The sequence below is a fragment of the Equus przewalskii genome, chromosome 14 (assembly GCF_037783145.1).
Source record: "Equus przewalskii isolate Varuska chromosome 14, EquPr2, whole genome shotgun sequence".
NCBI classification, from domain to species: Eukaryota; Metazoa; Chordata; class Mammalia; order Perissodactyla; family Equidae; genus Equus; species Equus przewalskii.
This window is the reverse complement of record NC_091844.1, coordinates 65325336-65343944: the sequence shown is the minus strand read 5'-3', so window position 1 is coordinate 65343944 and position 18609 is coordinate 65325336. Positions and strand designations below refer to the sequence as shown.

The 18609-nt window shown below is 50.1% G+C and overlaps 1 protein-coding gene across 1 annotated transcript in view; it reads right to left on the bottom strand.

The window, feature by feature from the left end:
* The window catches only part of GALNT14 (polypeptide N-acetylgalactosaminyltransferase 14), a 206274-nt gene that overhangs the window by 48227 nt on the left and 139438 nt on the right, over nt 1–18609 (bottom strand). Inside the window, exon 3 of the mRNA XM_008514756.2 lies at nt 2003–2101. Coding sequence (XP_008512978.1) covers nt 2003–2101 — 99 coding nt within the window. The remainder of the gene's footprint in view (nt 1–2002; nt 2102–18609) is intronic.

Genomic DNA, 18609 nt, shown 5'->3' with positions numbered 1-18609 from the left:
ACGCCCAGCCATGACCTTGTGCACTGGGGCTGTTGTCTGGCAACTTGGAATCAGCCACCTCTGCTCCACCATGTGCCTGCTCTGCCTTCAAGGTCCTAAAACTCCATTCTCCCTTCACCAGAAGAGACCCAGGTAAATGGGACCACCCCCCATCCCTGTTCTCCCACACATACCCACACAGGTTTACAAATCAGAAGGCACTTTATCAGTCTACTGTGAGACTCACAGTGACACCTGACAGTGACTTGGGACATTTTCTTGCAAGAGCTGAAGGCTTTTTGGGAAATCAAGTTTGAATCAGGCAGCTTGTGGGGTGAATGAAGAAACCAGGGCAGACAGGGCAAGCAGCTGGCAGAAGAAACCAGCCAGCCTGTCGCCAAGGACATCTGGGTGCAGACAGAGCTGCCCCATGGACAGGGGGAAATGCCAGGCTGAAGACTGCGTGTTTGGGCAGGCCCTCCCTTTTGTTTCTAAAAGATGAGCTGACCTTGCACAGTGGACATTCATCATGAGTGACAGGTGGCGCCGAAGACTTGGTGCCCACCGTTAGAGTGAGCCCATCACTGACTCCCTCCTGTCACCTGGAACTTCCCCACTTGTCCACAGCCATGTGGGTGTGGGAAGGAGAGAGGGAAGGTGTGGCTTGTTGATGGAAGTGACAAGAGATCTTGTGTGCTTAGTTGTACTCTCTTTGGCCCACATTTAATCTTACCTCCATCTCTGTGGGATCAGGCAACCATCTGATTGGGATGGGCTAGCAGATAGGGGACAAGCTGTAATGGGCCATGTGTCCCAGGGCCATGGAGGTGCCTCGGCCACTTTACTCCAGGGCTAGACCCTTGCTCTGGTGGAGGCATGGTTGGGCGCATCCTTGGTCCAACCCCTCCTCCAGGGATTCTGAATGCCACCACTGTGACTGGCTTTACCTTATTCAGGTTGCTGAGAAAAACTCTGAGGTCAGAGTGCGAGGGGTGGAACCTTGCTCACCATTGTTAGCTCAGCAACAATAGGCCTTAATTTAGTATCTCTGAGTAAGTTTTCTCAGTTGTAAAGTGGGCACAGCGGTGGCCTCTCAGCTGAGAGCACATGGGGACTTAGTGACTGGTGGCTGCCGTTACCACCATCCAAGATGCCAATGCTGCCGGAGACCTGAGTGAGGAAGGGCAGGCCAGATGGTGTTGGGGTGAGAGTGGGCACAGGGAGAGGGGCTCCAGAGGAGAGGAAGGAGCTCCCATGGGGAAGGAAGCCAAAACACCCAGGGTCTTCCGAGAACTGGGGTGAGGAATTCCTGGCCAAGTCTCCGGGCCGCGTCTGTGCTCTGAAGGGAGTTCTGCTGAGGGCTTCGCTGGGACTTTCGCATATCAAAAATCCACGCAGGCCACAGGCCATAGGTAGCAAGGACGTACGGGTTACACCAAGAGCATGGCCCTGACTAGGAGCTGAAGGTGGATGGAGAGGCCTGAGGGGGAACGGGGCTGGAACACAAGGTGATGGTTGAGAAAGCAAATGCGAGCCACTTGGGCTGCTCTGATTTGTACCATAGACCATAGCAGGTGTGTGGGAGCTGCGGCGAGGGAGGTGCTGGGATAGGCAGCACTCAGCAGACCTGAGTTCTAATCCCAGCCTGATGCTGGGGCAGGGTATCTACTTAGCCTCTCAGGGCCTCAGGGCCCTCGGCAGCTGTGAAAATTAGAACTCCTGTTCTGGAGGCAGTCTAGCACAGCGGTTAAGGGCAAGGGCTCTGGGGCCAGGTCCTCTATGAACCTCAGTGACCTTCCGTAAGTTACCTAACACCTTGGGCCTCTGTCTTTCCCCTAAGGAAACGGGATAACAGCTGCCCTCGTAGGAGTGTGAGGAGTGACTGAGTGCGGTGTGTTGAACAGCACCTGGCAGGCAGTTAGAATACCTGATATTCTTATTAAAGGGGTGGTCCCCCAGGGAGCAGATACCGCTTACCAAGTGCTGGGCCCGGTAGGGCTGACAGATGGGAAGGCTGTCTTACCTGCGGATGGTTCTGAGCAGGGTGGAGCGGGCCTCGTTGTGGAAGGTGATGATGATGCTGGTGGGAGGGAGGTCTGTGCAGTACACCAGTGTGGTGCATCTGGGGAAGGAAGCACAGGATGACAAGTAAGACCTTTGGGGGCAAAGCAGATCTAAAGGGCTGGAACCCAGGGCATCGTGGTGTCACCAGTACAGACGGATGCCTGGTGTCTGGTGGGGGCCGCCCCAGCTGCACAGCACTGGGTAAGACCCCAGGGCCTCACCCAGCCCTAAGGGAGGCAGGGAAGCTCCGAGAATGACTAAAGCTGAATTTCCCACCACCTTGGGGAAACTTGGGCTTGGAGCCAAATTAAGTTGCTATACAGAACACAAACGTGGATTTCTTGCTTGGCTGAGTTCGTGCACAGCGGTTCCTAGCAGCCGTGCAAACCCACCCCAAGACGGGTTCTGCTCCCCAGTCTGTGTCCAGCCCAGCCGGCAGAGGTCTCACCATGTTTTGGGCCAGCACCTCCAGCCCACCACACCATGCTGACCCAGACCTTCTGCCACACACACTGAAATCTGGCCTGTTTAAAGAGACAGAGCCTCAAACCCCGGCATGAGCACTAAACCCCATCTTGAAAAAGCATTCATTTCCACGTGCCCAGGATCATTTCGTATGACAATTACACCTGGGGTAATTTCAATTTAATACCTCACTGCAAGTGAAAATTGTAGCCTTCAGCCCGAAAATTACTATAATAATGAAAATAAACCCGCCAAGTGAGGCTAGTGCCACCAGGGGCTATCTCTGGGTAAATGCTTCCCCCTGTTTCTCGCTCTTTCAGGGGTTGTCCAATTATGGGGTGGGGTATTAAACGAGGAAGTAAATAACTGACGTTTGGTGAGTCCAATATTCCCTCTCTTCATTTTCCGATTTCTTCCTAGGCCTGAGGGTTTTAATTCGGGGTCCAGAGACTCAAGGATGGACTTCAAGGGGACTGTGAGCCCTCTGAATTTGCTTGCAAAGTTGTGTATGCAAATGTGCATTTTTTTTTTTCCATAGTTTTCACTAGATTCTCAAAGAAGTCTGTGGGCTAGAACACTTCAGAACCTCAATCCTAGGCCAATGGGCCTGATGTCTCTCTGGCCTCCCTGATAATTCTGATACTCTTTCCTACAAGAGCAAACACTGAAGAAGAGAGAGCTTATGCAGAGGAAGCTGGGCTACTGTGCTCAGAACCTGAGCACAGACTGGGCTTGGGTCACCCACAAGGAGCCAGGAATTAGGAAAGGAAGGTCCTGGGGGGAGAGATGGGGAAAGGTAAGTCATGACCTTCAGGCCTTCCTGTGCTCCCCTCATGGAGACAGCTTCTCATCACATGGTGTCAGCTCCACCTCCTAATAAAACCCTTCTGGATCCACCCCTCCTCCGTCATCCCCATGGGCCCGGCTCAGAGAGTCTTTACTCCTCTTGGGGATCCCTGTGGCAGCCTCCTGACCAGTCTTCCTGCCTCCACCCTCTGCCCCTGCCAGCCATGTCCTGTCTACCACACAGCTCTGCCCAGGTCTTCCTCTGGCTTGAAGCCCACAGTGGCTCCTGATGTAGAAAGTCCAAACTTCCTATTACAGCCTTTAAGACCTTTCACAAACTGTAGCCTCATGTGTTGCCATAACTCTCTGCCACTGTTCACACTATTACTTCTGCACGGAGCAACGTCCTTCCTCCTTTCCCGACCTGCGCTCCTACTCATCCTTCAAGAACCAGAGTGAACGTCCCCTCTGTTGTGAAGGCATTCCATAATCCTCCAGATAGGTAATGACCTCTCCTTTGGGTTCCCATAATTCTGTACATATCTCTCTTCTAGTGCCTCTCGAGGTAGGACTGTCTCCCCCACTTGACTATGAGTTTGTCTAGGGAAGGACTTGTCTATTTCCATATTCCTGGCACAGGAGTTAAGTAGATTAGATGCCCATTCATGGAGAAAGGGAGAACAAAAGTCAGGAAAGGCATTCCTAGGTCAGCTGAAGACTCAGCCTTTTAAGGTTTCAGAAGGTGCGGCAGCCAGCTTTGCAGACGGCTTCTAGTGATTCTCACCTACTGGTCCTCATGCTTTGTGCAGTTCTCTGTCCCACTGAATCAGGGCCAGCTCATATGACCAACTGAATATGATGGAAGTGACAGTGTGTGACTTCCAAGGCTAAACCATAAAAGCACTACAGGCTGTGCCTTGGCCACTTGGAGGGAAGCTAACTGCCACGCCGTGAGGACACAAGCAGCCCTGCGGAGAGATGCCCAAGTGCAGAGGAACTGAGCCTTCCTGCCCACAGCCAGCACCACCTTGCCCACTGTATGAATGAGCCACCCTGGTAGTAAGTCTGCCAGCTCCAGTCAAGCCTTCAGATGACAGCAGCTCCAGTGGCTCCAAGCCAGAACCACCTGGCCTAGATGCTCTGAGTTCCTGACCCCCAAAGACTACAAAGGCAATCAATGATTCCTGTTGTTTTAAGCCACTGAGTTCTGGGGGGGGATTTCTTGACCCTTAGATAACCATTATTAAAAGGGAAGGAAAATGCCTTGAAAAAGCCCTGGATTTGCCTGTCTGTGGACACAGACCTGAGTCTAAGTTGGGAGCAGTGGGGAGGGAGGCAGGCAGGTGACTGGTTGAGGTGGATTTGGGGGGACCTCAGTTCGTGTGCTGCAGGGTCCGTGAGGACATGGTGGGGCTTGGAGAAACCCAGGCAGAGGAGGAGGCAGCAGTGAGCAAGGTCAGCACCAAAAGGAATGAGGTGGGAGTCAGGGAGCGGGAGGATAATCCTTTGTCTCTTCACAGGAAGGTAACACAGCAGAGAGCTGAGCAGATCCTCCCTGTCTCCATCAGAGACGGGGAGAAAAGACAGCCTGAGCAGAGCAACTCAGAAGCCCCCGCTGCCAGTGCTCTGCCAAGGGCCAGGCTCTGGGCACCACCCTGGAGATAGCCTGCCCTTCCACATCCTGGGAGGCAATGGGACCTCAAATCCCAGGTTTTGTGATGTAAATTATTCAGGGGTAAGTTGGTGTGGGAGGTTGGTACTGGGAGTTATCTGCTTCGAGAGCTTTTGGAGACAGAGGCCACTTTTCCTGCCTTGGAGGCATCCAGCTGGGGAGGCAGGTGTATCAACACGCAATGACACAGCGGTGGGCGTGCACACACGTGCAGGGAGAGCGGAAAGGCAGGCGTAACTCCACCCGGGGTAGTGAAGAAGCCTTCACTGAAGAGGAGGTGCTGGATCTCACAGAGTGAGGTAGGGACAGATGGACAGAAATGGGGTACAGTGTTCCAGTCATGGCACGGTCTGGACCTGCCAGCTGAAAGCCAAGTGATACAGTTCATAGAGTACTCGCCAAGGGATCTGGACACCACTGACCAGCTGTGGGACTGTGGGCAAACCCCCTGCTTCTCTAGGCTGTGTCTGCTCATCTGTAGGACAAGGGTTGGGCCCAAGGCTCTCCCGCTAAAGGTTCTCACAGCATCAGTAATCAGAAGCTTTGATTGGAGCTGACACTCAGTAAGCATGGTTGATTTGAATGGAATGTTGCAAAGACCATTCAGCCTCTGAGGCTCAACTGTGTGGCTGGACATCTGAATTTACTTTTCTAAGCTTCAGTGAAGACAATAACTTTTAACTTGTAGATTTTCCCCCCTAGATATTACTGTGTTAGATAATAACAGATTGACAAATAGTAACTATCATTATTTTTATCATCAAGTTCAAATCTTCAGACTCCTCCTCCCATTGGGTGGAGCCAGATCTTGCATGGGCTTGAAAGGCATCTTTGGTGAGTGGTTCTGCCCTGAACAACAGTGGGTGAGGGGCATTGAGAGGCAAGAGGAGGAGAAGAGCGCAAAGAGCATAAGCACTGATGTTAGAAAAAGGAACTTGGGTTGCAATGTTGATTTCAATACTGGATCTGCTGAAAACTGGCTGTGTGCCTGTGGGCACGTCATTTACCTTCCCTGAGCCTCAGTGTTGTCACCTTAAAATGCAGACAAATGCCTTCCTTCCAGGTTTGTTGTGAAGACTGCAGATACTGCAGACAAAGGACCGGGTGTTTAATAGGTGCTGAGTAAATGGTAGCTAAAATTACTCTAATTACAGCCGTACAGTGGCTGCACCAGCCTCCATGCAATGGTCAGTGGTCATGGCCTAGACCCACAAACTCATAGTTCAGAGAAGGAGAAGTCTTGGAGAAGATCCAGTCTGACTTCCTAAACTGGGCAGAACTGGGCGGTATAAGGGGCATTGGGTGGAGCCTGGGTGGTTGTGCTCCTGGGCCTCAGCTCTCCAGGCTCTATGCCTAAAGGATAAAGGACAGGGGGCTCTTTCTGGAGGCTGAGCAGGAATCCCAGTGCCTCCCACATGCACAGGCTCAGGGAGGGCAGGCAGCAGGGCGGTGCCTCACACCTCAATGGCACAGGCGGCCCTGCTCATGGGACTTTTTGGTCTCTTCCTTCTGCCCCTGCTCATAGCTCACGGTGCCCGAACTCATCCTTTGTCTCATCTGACTCTCACAACAGCCTCTGAGAACCTCCACTCCACAGATGAGAATAACCGAGGCTCAGCCTCGCTCAACCTGATGAGTGATTCAGACAAGCTGAACCCGGGTCCTGGGACTTCTTGCTGTTATTTGTCCCTAGGGTCTCGCTGTGAACTCACCCTGGTTAAGGCACAGGAGCCTGTGGGGCTGCTGCTGGATAGGGCCACCTGCCCTCCAAAGTCCAGGGGGGCCACAGCCCCACTTAGGAATGACCACTGGGCGCTGCCAGCAACAAGGCCAAGGGGCTGAGAAAAATCCTTAAAACTGGACACCGTGGGGAGAGTCAGCTGACAGTGGGCTTTCTGTGAGAGGGATCTAAAAGATTAATCAAACAGCAAGATCTATTAGGGACACAAGGGGAATGAAAAAGGCTGCCAGCACTGAGATCTGGCGCCGGCAGACGGACGAGAAAGCATGTTTATAATTTATTGAAGATTCAGGGGTTTTACTGGAGAGAAGAGCTACTGAGCAGGAAAGATGGGCGTGGGGGTGGAACCAGGAGGAGGGGCGGAACCGCTGCCCTGTGGACAGACAGATCCAAGCCCGCCAGCCCGGGGCTGCTGTCCTGATTGCCACAGTGGCTCATGAATAACGCACGCTCCTCTGAGCTGATTTTCCATGTGTAGTTTTTCTTTTCTTAAAGGAGGATTCAACTAAGACTCTTGAGTTCTCCAAGTTCAGGTGGGTCTCAAAGCGCTTCCTGAACCATCAACTTCTTGAATGTTCAGTGCCATTTACCAGCCTAGGATGCTTCCAGAGGTGTTCTGAGATGCTAACCCCAGGGCACCAGGTGGGAGCTTCTCCCTCTTCGGTCTCTTTCCATCCTCCAGCAGCCAATCACTGCTCTCCTGCCCACCCCACTCCGCCCCCGCCCCCCTCCCCCGCACCTGAACATGTGCCAACTCGGGCATGTCAGAAACACACTAATCGAGGATCGCTGTCAGTTATCACAGAAATGTACTTCTGTGCACAGGCCTTTTATTCTACTGCACAAGCTCATTAAACTGGCAGCAGCATGTGGACCCGTGTGTCTACACTCAAACCACCACCCCAAGAAGCAGTTTCTACTGGGCTCTAGAATCCAGTAGTTACAGTGACCCGCCCAGAAGGGAGGGACAGGCTGCCTGCTGCTTCTGGGTAGTGACAGGAAGATGGGGAAACTTCTGGCAGAAGTGCCATAGGGACATCCTAACAGGTGCTCCCATTACAGCCCAGATGGAGCAGGAAAGGGGCAGTGAGGGTGTCATTTCAACAAGGCCCCAGAGGGGTGGTTAATGAACATCTATTCCTAAACAGAGAGCTTCAGTTCGACCTTTGAATCCTGCAGTGCCAGTGCACATGGCAGAGGGCAGACCCAAGCAGAGAGAATGAATGGGTTACCTTCTCTGTGTGTTCCATGTGCCTGAACTCTATAGACACAAAGGCCGCGGGAAACAGAAATAAGACATAAAGTGGGGGTGGGCCCAGTTTCCTGGGAGAATACTGTCTGTCCCCACAGGAGTGACACTCTGTGGATTCCCGGGTGCAGGTGTGTGGGGCACATTGTCCCTTCCCCACTCCCATCTCTCTCACTGTGTCATCCGCTTCAGCCCAGAAGAAAACTCGTGGAGACCACCGTCTCCTCCCCTCGTTTCCCCAGCCACCAACACCTGCTCAAAAACTCACGTGTGTGAGGAAGAAAAGGATGAAAGGGGAAAAGCTCTTGGCCCAGTGACCTTTCCAGAATGTCAGTTCCCCCAGGACAGGGACAGTGAACTTGCTGTCAGCTTTTAGAATCAAAGATTTTGTTTTCAGAGCTGAGATTACCTAATACATTCCCAGCTCAGTTCTATGTAAGGAAGCCTGCTCTCAGCTCTGAGGAAAAGGAAGTTGACTGAAAACTGTAAAATGCCAAGTCTAGGACTGGCCTTTAGGTTCAAACTCAACTGTTTAGAAGAGAAAAACACAAGCAGTCTAAAAAGTATGACAACTGTAAAATCAGAAATTCCTTTTAATCTCATTTCATGGGCAACACTGATACACTATAAGGCATGAAATTTTTATTTCATGTCAATTTCACATGCAGATTAATTTGCTCATTGACATAAACATATACTGTTCTCAACAGCCATTCTGAGTACTACAGAAATCCTGCATCACATAAAAGACACTTAAAATAATAGTGAGAACTGCGATTCCATTACACTGCCACGTTTTGAATTGCTGAACGTGTTATTAAGTTCATGTGTACTGGGTAGCATACTGGGAAGGGATAAGTGGGCCAGGGCAGTGAAGCGAACTGCTTAGAAACTAGGTTGGGCACTGTGGTGGGCAACTGATGGCCCCCAAGCCTCACCTCCTTGTGTAATCACCTCCCCTTGAGTGTGGGCTGAACCTGGTGATTTGCTTCTAAGGAACAGAATACAGCTAAAGTGATGGGATGTCACTTCTGTGATTAGGTTACAAATACTGTGACTTCCATCTTTTTGGCTCTCACGGTTTGGTGAAGCAAGCTGCCATGTTGGGGAGCCCCACGTGGCAAGGAACTGAGCGTGGCCACCAGTCAACAGTCCATGAGGAACTGCCAACAGCCACGTGAGGGAGCTCGGAAGAGGGTCCTCCCATAGTCATGCCCTGAGATGCCTGCAGCCCCAGCTGACACCCTGATTGCTGCCTGTGAGAGACCCTGAAGCAAAGGACCCACCCAGGCCATGCCTGAATTCCTGACTGGGAGATGAGAAACATTATCATTATTTTAAAACACTAAATTTCGTGGCAATTTGTTATGCTGTAATAGACAATGAATACAGGCATCCTTGGCTACCGAAAAAAACCCAAGTCTACCAGGGTTTCTCACTCCCCTGGAGTCCAAGGAAAATTCTCTTGGGTACTTGGTGGAAGAGCTCTGCACTTGCATTGTGGTTCTCCCCACATGGTGCTCCCAGAGCCCCCATAAGACCCTCATTCATGCTCTGGTGGCCTCTGTTCCACAAGATGATGCCGGGCATGGGATGCCTTGTAGCCCCTACATACAGAGGGAAGCTCTTCAGCAGTACCTTTGGGGGTTGTTCCACTCTTTACAGAGTCAGCTCCCTTAGGGGTTTTTAATATGAATCACAACACTTTGAAACTTATTTGAGTGACTCTCTTCTCACTTCTCCAATGGATGGTACATAACTAGTACCCTTCCACATGCAGAGAAGAAAAGTTAATTCATTTCAAACAATGGATGTTGTGGGGCTTTAAGGCTTAATTCACTTTCAGAAGTTCAGTTAAGAAAGGGTGACCTAGACAGTATCACAGATATTCCTCTGTTGCATGAACACAAGGCCATTTGGCACAGGACTTGGTCTCAGGGTGTGCCCATTTAGGCCAACAAACACATTCCCTTGTACCAACCACCATCATACTCTTGGTTGAATCTACCTGTCAGACAAGCTCAGGGTCTGTGCTTCACTCTTGCTCCTTGGAGGACCCTCTGGATTTCTTAGCCACCTACTTCCAGCAGCATCAGACTGCTCAGAAAACCTACACCTTGGCAATTCCAGGGCACTTCCACTGTTGGATTAATTGCAGGCTGTAGATCAGAGTGGTGATTCCAGAAGTCACTCTGCAATATAAGAATGCCCCATGGGGTCTTTCCTGACAAACTGGGAAGCTAACTGGGGAAGGAGGACACTATGACATAAGGGACCTTGTTGTCTGGAGTCCCACAAAGGCTCAGTCTCTGCTTCTGCTTTCTTTTGTAGCTCACAGAAGTGGGAAGGCCTTTCTTTTTTTGGCTCCCTACAAACCCCTGGGTTGCTGCAGCATTGGACTGAAGGGACCATAGAGATCATCTGGTTAGGCAGTCCCTGCACTGTGAGCTGGTGGACAGTAGCTCCAGGAGAAGTCTATGAATAAAGAAGTCTCTGTGAACGAAGTGTACAAGAGTCAAATAAGTTTGGCAAATGAGAAATACTGGAAAAATACTAGATCCCCTTTGTGGTGCCCCACCAATGCACAGGAACATGTTAAAAGTTCTGAGGCCTCTGCTGGCCTACTGTTTACCAAGCTTTGATCTCCAAAGCTGCCCCATCCCCACCCTTGCAGTCTTTCTTTTTTTCTAGCACACAATCCCTTGCATATAATGAAAACTCAAACATTTACTGGATATATATTGAATTAAGCCTACCATTTCACATCCTACCAAAAAGAATTCTGTGGGACACGGGTTTAAAAAACATTGGTTCCAGCTCCCTCCTTTTTTTTTAAAGAAGAGGAAATTGAGGCCCAGAACTGCGAATTGACCTGCCAAGTTCACTCTGCTAGTTAGTGGTCAAGCTAAGATCTCCTAGTTCTTGGCTATTGAACTTGCTGTTTCCTTAAGGCACTCAGGCTTGGGGGCCTCCTGTCAGATGGTACAGAGGGGCCCCAGGCCCCAATCCACATGGGCTTACTGGCCACTTCTGTAATTAAGTGACAATTTACCTCCTCCTCCCCTCAAAATACTCCCACCAAGGTCCCTATTAATTCTCTATGTTGCTAACTGCAATGGAAATTTTTCAGTCTTTATCTTACTTGTCATTTCTGTGGCACTTGACATTGAGGGTGACACATTTTATTAAACGTTTGGTCTTTGCCCTTGGCTTTGGTGAAATCACCCTAGCATGGCTCTCCACTTCTTAGGCTGTTTCCTCTTGGTTTTCCTTTTCTTTCTCCCATCTGAAATTCTGGTGTTCCTCCCCAAATTCTCTCCTAAGCCATCCTCTTGTCAATCTTCCTTCTCTTTGGATTATCTAACTTGTTTCCATTTTCCATCTCTTTGCTAATGACTGCCACCATAACCCTAATCCTGATGAGCATCTTCCCTTGGATGCCCCCATCAGCTGGTCTCTTCACCTGCCCTCTGCCTCCAGCACCCTGGCCAAGCCTGCTGACCCTTCCCTGTTCCCCAGCTCACCATCTACCGTGTGCCCAAACACAAAGATATTCTCGAATCCTACCTCTCCCTTCCCCATACCCAATCTATTCAAACCTAGTCCTGTCAATCCTTCCTACTTATCTCTCCACCTGGCTGCTTCTCTACATTCCCATCATCTCTTCCTTGGATTACTGCAGCAAGTTCCTAGCAGGCTTTATCCCCTTCCAATCTATTCTGCACATTGCAGCTAGAATGATCTTTCCAAACCGCAAGTCTTTAACACGTTTCAACACTGTCCAATTGCTCACAAAATAAAGTTGAAACTCCTAATCACAGTTTACCATCCTTACTGACCCGGCACCACTTCTGACTCCTCTCCATGCACATCCTCCAAGTTCCAGCCATGTTCTGCCTGACCTGTCTTTCTCCCTCTGGCCCTCCCACTGCCTCTCTCCCATATGTCTGAAATGCACACTCCTCTCTTCTAAAGCTTGGCTAATTTTTCCTTTTTTAACCTTGGTTTGGAAGTTACTTCCCCTAGGAAGCATTTCTTGATCTCCCAAGGCTTTTCCAAAGTGCTCCCCTAAGACGCCACATGCACCCCATCAATGTAATTTACTACCAAGCATTGTGAACTTACTTTTCCGTCTCCTCTATCGACTGTTAGCTACAATGAAGGCAAGGACTTATTTGTAGCTGAAACCTCAGTACTAGCATCATGGCTAAACACAGTAGATACATAATAAAGGTCTGAAGAATGAGAGGATGGATGAGTGGGGGAGGACGCAGGTGAGGCTTCCACGGGGGCAAAGCCAGAGGGGAAAATATCCCTTGCCAAGTTATGAGTGACACCAGTTCAAGAGAGCTGCAGCCCTGTAAGCTGAGTGAGGTGTCAAGTCAGTCATGCAGAGAAGAGAGACCAAACAAGTCACCAAAACTGAAGTTGGAGTATGAAGCCACGGTGGCGAGAACTGGGAGCCTAGGGTTAACGCTGTCCTGGGAGACACCTGGGACAGTCATCTGGTGCCTGTGGAGAGCTCTCACAGGGAACAGATTCTCTGTTGCACGGGAAGTACTCAGCTGTGTTTAAAGGCCGGGATGTTCCTTTTGTTTACCAAAGTCCCATGGATGATGAACAATGCTTCCTCGAGTGAGAGGCCAAAGACTGGATCTTACCTGATAGGATTGCCAGACTACAGCTCAGAAACTCTCTTCTCCTAGCTCTGCACTGTCCAATATGGTAGCCACTAGACACTTGTGGCTATTAAGCATTTGAAATTCTAGTCAGAATGGAGATATGCTGCCAAGTGTGAAATACACAAGATTTCAAAGGCTCCATATGGGAAAGATTGAAACATTTCTCAGTAATGTTTTTTACATTGCTTATGTGTCAAGATGATAATATTTGGCTATATTGGGTTAAATAAAATATATTATTAAAATTAATTCCAGTTGTTTCTTTTACTTTTTAAAATGTGACTGTTAGAAAATTTTAAATTACATCTGTGGCTCACATCTATTTCTGTTGGACACCGATGTCCTAGGTCATCACTGAGCTGTAGCTTGTATATAATCTAATTTAAAATTTCAACATTAGTGTCAGACAATGGTTTCTAGACGTTGGATTCTTTTGTATGAGTAAAATAAAACAACATAAATTATAGAGACTATTATTAGGTTTGCAACATTTTATTTTGCAGGAAAGAATATATTTAAAAAATCCCATCATCTAGCATCATTTTTTTTTTTTCATAAAAGGGTGTTTAAATACCAGAAAAGGCCCCAATCTCAGAATAATTAAAAGCCCTTTAAATTGTAAAATTTAGCTTTAAGAAAATCTCCTTCATGGTCTCCCCTCTCCCCCAACTCCATGGATCACATCTGCACAAGTTCACTAACTGACATCAGAGACTACAGTTCAAGGGTTTGTTCCCCTAAAGGAGGAGGAGCCTGTGTCTGACCACCCTCTGCTGGCAGCATGGACACTAAACACAAAGGACAGGATGTGTCCACTCTTGGCTCTGGAACCAGAAGCCCCAACTCTGTTCTTGGTGCTGCTGATACTAAGGAGTCGGTTGGTTTTTCCAGTCTCTGGTCCCAGAGCTCCTCCTGCCCTTCTGCTGCCTGTGCTGTCTCGTGCAACCTGGGCTCTCCTGACCTGGAGAATGCAGACCCCTCTGGCTGCATTTAGACTCCCTAGAAATGACCATTGCTCCACTCAGCACCAGGGCCCCTTTGCTTTTCCAGACCACTAATTTTGGTGGTCTCATTTTCACACTGACCAGTCCCTTTGGAGTGAGTGGGATGCTGAGGTTTGGTGGCAACCATGGGGAGGTGGCAGTGCCTTCTCTCCAGGAAGATCAGCAGCTCTCCGGAGGCTGCAAAGAGACTTCTCTTGGGACGCTGCCAGGATCTGTGCTAGTTGGTACCAAGCACCACCCAGATGGCAGCTGTGTGCGTGCATGTGTACGTGTGTGCACGTGTGAGTGTGTGGGTACGCGTGAACAGGGGGGAGTGTTCTCAAAAGGCAAATGGCAGAGTGTAGCTGGGACCAGGAAGTGTGGAGGTGGGCCAAGGCTTATTTTTGAAATGTTTCCTGAAAAAGATTCCTCACTGTCTGGGACTAAGGCCCCTTCAAGTCTTATTTTAGCTCTGCTTGAATCACGTTACACAATAGTAACAATAGATAACATTTACTGAACCCTCACTATGTCTCAGGTATTCTTCCCAGAGCTTTAAATCTGCACAATAATTCTTGGAGGCGGGTGATTCTTCCTCTCTCGTTGTGGAGGAGACTGTGAGGTCATGGTCAGTAAGCAGGAGAGCCTCGATGTAAAACCAGAAGGTCTGGCTTCCAACTCTGTGCTCTCACATGCTCCACAAAATGCCCTTTGATGGTCATCCGATTCACGGGCTCTCAAACCTTGATTTCATATTGGCCTTTTTCTCTACCTTTGGTCTTGAAGGCTGCATGCTGGAAAGTTCTAGAAAGATGGAAAATCATAAGTCTGGGCTGTCCCTCACCTGCTAAGGAACGATGTCTCCTCTTGATATTCCCTGAGCTATTTCCTGATATTTCTCAGTTTCCAGCTGAAGGGTCAGAGAAGAGACATTCCCTCCTTTTACTTAAAAGGGGAAAAGTTCCTTAAGTTGAAGCAGCTGAGATAAGACCTGTAGCCTAGAGACTCCAGGGATGTAGCCAGACTCAGCACACTGAGGTCAGGAATGGTCTGGTTGAGGGCCAAGTGTCCAACATCTCTTCTTCGCAGGGGACTCACAATGACGTGCCCCTCTGGATGGTCTGAGATGGGGAGGTAAAAAGCAAAGGCTTCCCACCCCTTCCTGCACCCTCCTAGCCAGTCAATCCATCCCTGAGTCAGTCCTGCACCAAATTCTGCCTCCATCCCTCTTTCTCTTCTTGCTCCCATCTGCCCAAGCCTGGCCCACACCCTTGCAATGGCCTCCTGATGGTTCTCGCCTGCAGACCCCGGCTCCATCTCATCGTTCCCCTTCCACTTAATCTTCCTAACACACTACTTCACACATATAACTCTCCCTACCTTCAGTAGTTACCTACAGCTAAACCTTGACTGCATCCCAGGGCCTCTCTCATCATGTTAACCCTCCAGCCCTGCCCCACAGCTCCCTTGCCTGGGCCTCTGGTCTGGCTAACCCAGTCCACTCACCTCCCTCAGCTGTGCCCTGCACCACAACCTCCAGACACCTCCCTCACTCTGCCATCTTCTTTGCTAGGGCTGCCTAAATTGTAACTGTTGTGCAATATTCAAGCCCCCGTCAGCTTCCTCCGTTGCACTTCTCAAGGGCTCCCTGCTGTTACTCCCCTTTATGCATGGCTGCATGGCCCCATCTTCTCTGTGGGCAGGGGCCACTTTTCTACTTTATGTTCCTTTGGGCAAGTTACTCAACCGACTGGAGTCAATTTCCTCATCTTGAAAACCAGGATCATAGCAAGGTTGTTGTGAGGCTTAACTGAGGAAACATATATAAGGTGCCTACCACATGTCAGGGGAATAGTTCGATCAATAAACGTTGGCTGATTATGGTCCTGGATTTATGTGCGAACACGGAGAATTCTTTGTTGAGTGAAGGTGGTTTTAAATTTTCCATGATTTGATTTTCTCCCTGTGTTCTGAGGATTCATTCCCACTCCTGCACTCCCAAACCCTGATGTTTTCAGCAGACAGTTTGAGAATGAATCCAGTGAGGTGCTCTTTCGAGTCTCTGTTCCTTCCACTGACGCTGATGAAGAGCCTGAGTGCCCGATATTGTGCTAGGCTCTGGAGGGAGATACAAAGATCAGTCAGCGCACCCGCCCCAAATTGCTCAAGGTCTCTGAGGGGAGACAGAAGGCAAACTGATGCTTGCAACTCAGGGTAATGGGTGCGGCTCACAGGTAAGCATGGGAATGAAGAGCAGTTGCAGAACTTAGCCTGAGATGTGTAAGATGTCAAACACAAGATGTCTTCCTGGAGAGGTGACCACCCCCTCCAACCTGGATTCCTGAAAGATGAAAGAGCATCCTGAGCAGAGAGAGCAACAAAGATGAGGAAGCGTGAACCCTCATTGCATGTGCAGTCAGGCAGCTGCAAGCCCCGGGCCTGGCTGGGTTGGACATGCCTTCAGGGCAGGAGTGAGCTGGTGGCACTGAAGGGGTAGATGAGGAGCAATGTCTCTGCATTTGGAAAGCTCTCTGGGAGGAGATGTGGAGGATGGACTGGTGTGGGGCCAGAGCCAAGTAGGAGGGCAGGGCAGCTGGGGGTACTGAAGTCGCCCAGGTAAGAGGGCACAGCAGCTGAGCATGGCAGCAAAGTCAGGGATCAAGGGCTCTGTAGGAGGCAGATTCAACAAAATGAGAGTAGGAGAGGAGGAGAACTCCAAGGATTTGGTCTTGGGTCAAAGGGTAAACAGTGGGGCCTGCCCCAAGACTGAACAGGTGGGAGCAAAGTGAGTGTTTGCTGTCTTGAGAGGTGGTTCAGGCAGGCTCAGTGAGGCTTGGGGTAAGGACTAAATGATGTGTCCATATGATGCATCAAGGAGGAGAGACACAGTGAAGCAGGGAAGCAAGAGAATGGATGTAATGGCGCCCGCTCTGGCTAGCTTCGGGGTCATCATGAGGGTCAGGGGAGGGCAGACATGAGAGTAGTCCAGACACGATAAGGTTCAGTCACATATAAGGGGCTCCTCTCGTTGCATCAGGGACACCAAGGATAACCATGAGGAGCACTTGCTGATCATGACCCTTGCTAACCCAGAGGGAACCCCGCTGGCTATGTGACCCCAGGTCCCCAGCAGAGCCCTTCTTCTGTCACATCACACATTCTTCAGTTCGTTTTCTAGCCTCCCTCGGGCCCGGTTGCTCGCATCGCTCCATCCTACTGTCTGTCACCGCGGCCGGCACGGGCGGCTTCCTTTCCACAGCTTCTCCCACCCACAGCTGTCATCTCCTCTCTGCTCTTTTCATCTCTTATCAAACACATTTTGTACTTTCTGGCCCCCGGCCCTTAAATCACTCCCTCTGCCGGCCTTGGCTTCTATCCTCAGTATTTTAAAAGTACAAATTTCACCAGACGTGGCATGGAAATTGCCTCATTGCTTATTTTGCGTTCCAGTTTTTAAAGTAAGTTTGACATTCAGGCGAGTTAAGCATCGGGCGCCGCGAGCCAAGGCTGAGGCAGGAAGCTCTCTGCAGAACTTCCCTGCCCGCGCCCCCTCCACCCCCGTGCCACCTTGCTTTTGGAGCGTACCCCAACTCAGAGGTGGGGGGCAGGGCGCTGAGCCAGGACTGTCCAAACTCATTCACGTCACCCCTTTCTCCTCCTTTGGAGCTGTCCCGCTCTCTGCCCTGCCTCTCCGACCTGCTTTTACTCACAACTGTGGAGCAGTGGAAATATCACAGGGCCTGCGCACTAATGCTGGTCCTGACACTAACGCCGGTTTGACTGCTCATCACCACAGCTAACAGTCACGAGTGCTGACTAGTTAAAGACTGCACTCAGCATTTGACATGGATGACAGATTTGCTCACCCTCACAGCAACGCTGCGTACCATTATTATCCCCATTTTACAGATGAGGAAACTAAGGCTCTGGGAGTTTAAATAATTCCCTGAGGAGGGCTAGGAGACCTAGCCCTGCCACTTAGTCAACCCGTTACCTTGCCTGGGCCTCAGTTTCCTCCCCTGTGAAATGACAATGACCCCTTCACCCAAAGGGCCACTGAGGATGTCGTGCGAAAGGGATGTGAGAGCACTTTGTAAAGTCTCATATAAATATGAGGTGTGATTATTCTTATTCTCAGGACTTCCTGCAAGCTTCATCCATTTATTTAGGAACTGCTTCCGGAGCCCGAGCCTCCTTGGGGTTCCTTAAGCCTGTTCTGCTCGCCCCGTTTCTCTCTGGCATTAGAGGCACGTGCACTACAGCACACCACGCCAATGGCTCTGTAAAGCACTGGGGGAAATGGCAACCCAACACAGTGCTCTGGGTTCCAACCCCTTATTCTAGACTGAAAAATGTGAGCAGGTCACCACTTTGGAGTCAAGCTGCCATCCACGTGATGTGCCAACTCCAGGAGCAAACAGCTCTGCTGTTGTTGTGTTTAATAGATCCTGGGGCCTTCAGAGAAGTGCAAAGACGGTGTCAAACCAGCTGACATTTGGATCTCAAGCTGGGAGGAGGTCTGGCAACCTACACTAAGTAGATGGCATGAGGGGGTGGGGGAGGCCAGTGCAGGGAGATGGACAAGGCAGCGCACAAAGGGACAGCACTAATGGTTCTGCAGGCCCTGGAGTCCTGGGAGGAAGGGAAGAGTGTGAGGGGAAAGATTAATCTGGGTCTGAGGGGGAGGGGAGATGCAGCTGAGCCGCAGGGAGTCATGCATCTGGAAATAGCCTCCAATCTGATTCAGTTCCTAGTCAGTTCCCACACCTTCTTACCGGCAGAAGTATTTTCAACCAGCACACAGAGCTGAAAGTGACCTTAACAACCATCTCTGAGCTACTTCTCACTTCTTACACGCGGGGAAATGGACACCCAAACAGCTGAAGGGCCAGGGGATATCTTATAAAGGACCCAGGTTTTCTCACACTCAGTCCAGTTGTTTTCCCCGGATTTTAACATGCTACCTTGAGATATGGGACAAAATGCCA